General features: G+C 56.1%; 1 protein-coding gene across 10 annotated transcripts in view; it reads right to left on the bottom strand.

The window, feature by feature from the left end:
- The window catches only part of ANKMY1 (ankyrin repeat and MYND domain containing 1), a 78,881-nt gene that overhangs the window by 45,283 nt on the left and 26,851 nt on the right, over positions 1-6,747 (bottom strand). For all 10 annotated transcript variants that reach the window (XM_017510757.2, XM_037732174.1, XM_017510751.2 and 7 more), the window contains 3 exons: positions 5,172-5,388; positions 4,627-4,791; positions 2,860-3,329 (listed from right to left, as the gene is read on the bottom strand). In XM_017510757.2, the coding sequence (XP_017366246.2) occupies positions 2,860-3,329; positions 4,627-4,791; positions 5,172-5,388 (852 nt within the window). The remainder of the gene's footprint in view (positions 1-2,859; positions 3,330-4,626; positions 4,792-5,171; positions 5,389-6,747) is intronic.

Raw genomic sequence — 6,747 nt, 5'->3', positions numbered from 1 at the left:
CCACACCACCGCACACACAGCACACACACACACACCACACAGCACACACACATACACAGATCATACACCACAGCACACACCCCACACAACACACACACACACACAGAGTACACAACCGGTTACACACACAAGCAACACCAAAGCACACACGCATACACACAGCACACAACCACACACACAAGCCACACCACAGCACACACACAGCACACCCCCCCAGCAACACCCACACACACCACACACACATACTCAAACCACACCAGAGCACACACACCGCAGCACACACCCCACACACAGCACACAACCGGTTACATACACAAGCAACACCAAAGCACACACACATACAGCACACAACCAAACACACAAGCCACACCAGAGAACACATAGCACAGCACACACACACAGCACAAAACCACAAACACAAGCCACACCAGAGCACACACACACACACACAGCACAAAACCACAAACACAAGCCACACCAGAGCACGCACACACACACACACACAGCACAAAACCACAAACACAAGCCACACCAGAGCACACACATGCACACAGTACACACAGCAGAACACACCACACACAAGCCACAACACAGCAAACCACAGCACACCACAGCACACACACAGCACACCCACACAGCACACAACCACACACACAGACACACCACACAGCACACAACCACACACAAGCCACACCAGAGCACATACACCCCCCACGGCACACACAGCACACAACCACATACACAGAGCACACCATACATACAAGCCACACCAGAGCACACAATCACACTATAAATCACAGCACACAACCACACAAATCCAAACCACACACAACACACTGCACACACCACTCACACCACAAAGACACAAACACACAGGCACACATACCTCTGAGGGGTCACTGAGCAGAAGGCTGGCCAGCTCGGGAGGAAGCTGTGCCTCTGGAGGGGACCTGGGCCTCAGGAGAGGCTCAGGCCAGGTGGGCAGGGGGCCAGGTGGGCAGGGGGCCATGCAGCTGTGCGCGCGTTTGAGGGAGAAGCTCAAGGGAGGAGGAGGGGCTGGGGAGCAGCGGGAGTGGCTGTGTGCACAGGGCAGGTGTAGGACCCTGCAGCCAGCACAGAACGGGAGGCACGGGAACCAGATGGGCCTCAGGCAGCGGCTCCCAGCCCCGGCTCCAGACCCTCACCACCTGGAGGCCCACGGAGCCCCGTGTCCAGACCCTCACCACCTGGAGGCCCACGGAGCCCCGGCACCAGACCCCCACCACTTGGAGGCCCACGGAGTCCCATGTCCAGACCCTCACCACCTGGAGGCCCACGGAGCTGCATCACGTGGTGCTGGCTCTCCTTGGCTGCGGCTACCTGGCAAAGCTCAGAAACTCAAAATGCTCACCAACTTGTTAACCATAACAAACCCACTGTGTGTTACTAATAAGTAACACTGTCACAAAGTTATTTTACAAAACAAAAGCAATTCAGGAGGAGGGTGGCACTGTTTGCCCCCTTCACTGGATTCCCCTGTCTGCTCTGCGCGGCCCTGGTGGGAGTGAGCAGAGACCCAGCCTGCCTGAGGTAGCAGCTGGACGAAGGAGGAGTATGTGAGCAGCCTTGGGGCGGTGAGCTAGCTACCTGGCGGCACCGGACACCCATTGGCCAGCCTCCGAGCCTGGCCATACCAAAGCCCACATGCCCACCTCTCACTGTCAATGGATCCTCACCCACCTGGTGATGGTTCGACAACAGAACTTGCCCATGTGGGGAAAGCTGGCTCACGAATAGAGGCAGATCTCGGCAGTCAGCACGTCGTCAGGCAGTGCCAGAACACTGTGCTGCTGACGCCGTCTCACCCAAAAAGCCTCTGAATACCCACGTCTCGGTGAGGCGAAAGGAAGCTATGAAAGTCTTGGTGGTGGATGCAAGTGTCGAAAATTCTGCTATTCACTTGAAAACGTAAACTTCACCAGCAACAAATAGCGTCATGTGTTGACCTTAACATGGCAGGCCGTGCTCAGGAGCATCCACAGCCACGTGCCACTGGTCACCCTTCTGATCGAAAACGGGCAGGGGGGTTGGGGAAGATGCGGCATCCTGTTTGCTGCTCTGGCCCCGGGGAGGCGCCTCCTGGGGAGAAGTGGTGTGCTTTGATCTGTGGCAGGCACACATTGGTGTCCTTCCCATGTTTTCTGATCCAGAATATTAGAGGGTGTGTCTGCAAGGAGCAGGCCTACATGCAGTTCGACATTGTCTCTCTGCTTTGTGAGAAGGCGTCCCCCCCGAGTGTGCACTGTGCTCAAGGAATGCCATGTCCCCATGCAGGCTGGGCACTGCTGCCCTGTGGGCTGGGGGCTGCCAGTCTGCATGGCCCTGTCTTCACACCATCCACCAATGTCAACACAAGAAGGCTGACAGAGTCTCAGGGCTATCAAGAGAATCACTTTGACCCCACAGACTCCCCGGAAGCGTCTTGGACCGCCAGGGCTGCACGGACCACATTCTGAGACCCACTGGTCTAGACAGGGTGGCAGCAGGGGTGTGTGGGCTCCCCGGGCAGGTATCACTCACAGGTGCCATGGCTAGGATAGGACTCCCGGCAGTGGCCCCTGCTGAGGCTCCCATAGAGACACTTCAGGCCCGTGCCAAAGGCCACAGCAGGGGTGGGGTGGCTCTGAAAACAGCCCATCACCATGGCACCCCCACAGGCCAGGACATGGCATGGGGCCACCGACACAGGGATGCTCACACATTCAGACACGTCTCTGGACACAATGCCTCCCACTGGCACAGAGAAGGGACGCGGGTCCACTATGCCTATGAGTCAGCCCTGATGGTGGCCCTCCCCCACCAGCCGGCGCCGGGACCTACTCAACCATGGACAGCGCCATCCTCCGTATGGTCCCTTTGTCGGAGCTGCTGGTGCACAGCGAGGGCGAGGCCGTCAGCAGGCTGTGGGACTGGGCGCTCTTCTCCAGCATGGCCTGCGAGAGCTCGATGGGGAAGCTGCACACACACACGTTGGACTCCAGGTTCGTGTCGGCGCTGCACGGAGTGCACTGGTCTGTGTTTCCCAGCGTGTCCCCGAGCCCACTCTCCATGTGGCCGAGGCTGCCCTTCACCAAGGGTGAGTCCCCCTTCAGAGAGCTGCTCCTCCGGTCCACAGAATTCCCAGACTGCCTGGTGCCCTGGGAGACGCCGCACTCCTGGCTGCCCAAGACGTGTGGCCTCAGCTCATAGCTACCCTGCGAGGGCACGTTCACCTCATAGTTCAGAGACTCCAGGTTTGTGTCCATGAGCAATGATGAAAGGATTGGAGCAACTGGAAGTTTTCGAGGCTCCTTTGCAAAGAACCAAAAAAGTATCATTAGAAGAAATTAGACTGACAACCTCATTCTAGGACCTTCTTCAGCAAGGACCAATGCCCACGGCCTGGAGTTGTCTTCCAAGTGCCCAGGCTGAGAAGACCAGGGCAGCTTTTCTGAAACCCTCAAGGAGAAAAGCTCCCCCACCCACGAAGTCATCGCGCAGAAGCCTGCGCCTGACCAGGCCACACCCCAGGCTGCATGGCCCTGTGCGTGGCTGCTGAGCTCACAAAATGTGGCCCGTCCACAGCCAGGTGCTTAGGAGTGAAGGAGAGGTTAGGAAAAGAAGGCAAATGCCTTGATGATGCGGCTTATACTGATCACACACCAACACAATTGGATTCTGAATACATTAGGCTAAATGAAATATATAATTAAAATTAATTCTACCTGTTTTACTTTTTCATGTGGCTACCCCCCAAATTTTAATTACACATTTTATTTCTGTGACATGGCACTGCCCTTGATCTGTTTGTGTTTTGAGCCATGGTTCCCAAAGTGTGGTCCTGGGACCAGTGGCATTGGTCAAGCCGCCCAGGAGGCCCATGGACAGCTGTTTTTGGATAAACATAGAAATCGACCCTTCTGATAAAGCTTGAAACCCATATTTATTTTATCTGAGTTCCTTCATCAGGAAAGGACCCTCAGGAAGCATCAGAGAACTGAAACCCACCAGATCACCACACCAGATGCCTCCTTGCCTCGCCCTAGTTCCTGTGTTCTTACACATTGTTACATTTGTTCCCTGCTACATAAACTCCTGGTGTTAGTCAATCAGGGAGATGGGCTTGCGAATGAGCTCCCATCTCCTCGGCTGCAGCACCCAATTAAAGCCTTCTTCCTTGGCAATACTTGGCATCTCAGTGATTGGCTTTCACTGCGGCAAGCAGCAGGACCAAGACTGAACCCCTGGTGTTTCCGTAACATGGGTATTGCCAGGACACTGCTAGGCATGCAGATTCTTGGCCCCCACCTTGGGGGCGTTGTCACAGATGCCTGCCCACCCTCCACACACCCCTTTCCTGCACAGCACTGGCAGGGCAAGTCTCAGGGCCCCAGGCTGCTGTGCAGGTGACCGGTAAAGAACACACATCCCTGGGCATCTGTGGTGGAGCTCAGGGTGCCTTAGGAGGTGCCCAGGCTCTGTCTCTCTTGTAACTCACCCTGTATAATAAGCCTGGTCCACACAGGAGGAGGGAGGAGGCTTGGTGGACACTTAGAGGGAGGAGCCAGCAGGGGACAGTGGGTGGCATGGTGGCCACGGGGGGCTGACCTGGGGCTTGGGCACAGTCCGCTCAGCAATGTTGGGCTTGAAGGACCGGGCAGGATAGTAGAGGAGGAAACACATGCTGAGCGGCGTGAGGCCGTCATCTGAGCACTTGTTCACGTCGGCCCCACAGTCCAGGAGAAGGTTGACAATGTGGTTGTGGCAGTGAGTCTGCAGGGAGACGGGGCGGGACTCAGGAGGATGCGCCCGGCCCTCAGAGGTGAGAAGGGTCACTGGGCGCCCTGCTACCCTCAGGAGGCCACACCCTGGCAGGGCAGGAACCGGTGCTCATTTGGGCGCTTGGCAAAGGGATGAGTGTGGGACAGACGAGTGGAATACGCACTGTGCCCCAAGCCCTTCTCCACTGGACCTTGAGTGTCACACTCAGCTGAAGGGGTTTCCGCTGAACGGTGAGGTGGAGGTGTGGACACATCAGTGTCCCCACACACTGTGGCTCTGCTTCTGCAGAGGGGCCACAGAGAGCCACCCACATGCGTGACCTTCATAGCTGAGCTCCTGCGGGCACCAGCCAGGGTGGGTGGGGGACTTACAGCAGCCGCGGCAAGCACGGTGTAGCCCTTTGCATCCGCCACGTCAGCGCTGGCAAAGTTGTCCTTCAGGACCCCATAAATCCAGTCATGGTTCCCTTCCTCAGCCTTTAGGATCATCTCCATGGCAAGCTGCTCTTTGGGCCCACAGAGTGCAAAGCCACTGCGCTTCCCCTCCAGGATGGCACCCATGTTCCAGCTTGTGTGAGCTGGCTTGTTCCTGGCAACACAGCAAGTTTCAGTGGGCCTGGAGCAGGTTCTGCACCACTCAGCACCTCCCGTGAGAAAGGGCCCAGCTGAGCCACCTCCCTCCAGCGCCTCTCCTTCTTATGGCTCAGCCCCAACCCCACTGTTCACTCTTCAGGCACCCTGGGTGCTGGCAGCTGCACCCCCAGCTGCTCATGATCCACTCGGGTGCACACAGTGGTGCCACATGGAGGTCAAGATGCCCAGGCTATATTTCTGTCCCAGCAGGACCGTGCTGGCTGCAAGTGCACCCTGCATCCCTGATTCATCCGGGTCACTGGGTGTTTGCTGGGAAATGGGCTGTCACGGCAAAGGCCCTGAGTAGGAAGGAGACCAGCATACACGTGGGTCCAATCTCAGCACCAACACCCACATTCCAACCTCTGCTCATCCACTTCTGTCTGACAACACGCATCTCTCATGACTTACTCACCACACAGCACTGATGCCTCCTGATGTGTACACAAGCCCTTTTCACAATCGAGAACCTGCACATTACAGTTGCTTCTGTACCTAACAGTCTTCAACATTACGGGCCCACCATGATGGATGGATGGTTTGGTGGGTGGATAGATGTTGTGTGTGTGAACTGAGGGGTGAATGGATGGGTGGGTGGGAGGATGGATGGATGGGTAAGTGGAAGGGTGGATGGATGGGTGAGTGGATGAACAGATGGATGAGTGGGCTGGTGGATGAATGGGTGCTGCATTGGTAGACTGATGGATGAATGGATGGGTGGGTGGGTGAATGATGCAGGAATAGATTGGTAGATGGATAGACGGGTAGTCAGGTGCATGAATGGGTAGGTAGGAGGGTAAATGAGTGGATGGTGGGATGAATGAATGTTGCATGGATGGACTGATGGATGAATCGATGGGTGGGTGCGTGAGTAGATGAATGTTGCATAAGTAGATTAATGGATGGATTGGTGGGTGGGTGATTGGGTAGGTGGGTGGATAGATGAATGGATGGCTAAATGAAGGGGTAGGTATGTGGGTGGATGAATGGATAGATGTGTGGGTGGATGAACAGACGCCTGGATGAATGAGTGTTGCATGGGTGGACTGCTGGATGGATAGGTGGGGGGGTGGGTGGGTGGATGGATGAATAGATGTGTGNGGATGGATGAATAGATGTGTGAGTAGATGAACAGACGCCTGGATGAATGAGTGTTGCATGGGTGGATTGCTGGATGGATAGGTGGGTGGGTGGGTGGATGGATGAGTAGATGTGGGGTAGATGAACAGACGCCTGGATGAATGAGTGTTGCATGGGTGGACTGCTGGGTGGGGGGGGGGGGGGGTGGGTGGGTGGATGGATGAATAGATGTGTG

The sequence above is a fragment of the Cebus imitator genome, unplaced genomic scaffold, assembly GCF_001604975.1.
Source record: "Cebus imitator isolate Cc_AM_T3 unplaced genomic scaffold, Cebus_imitator-1.0 Scaffold443, whole genome shotgun sequence".
In the NCBI taxonomy this organism is placed as follows: domain Eukaryota; kingdom Metazoa; phylum Chordata; class Mammalia; order Primates; family Cebidae; genus Cebus; species Cebus imitator.
This window is presented reverse-complemented; position numbering and strand designations above follow the sequence as displayed.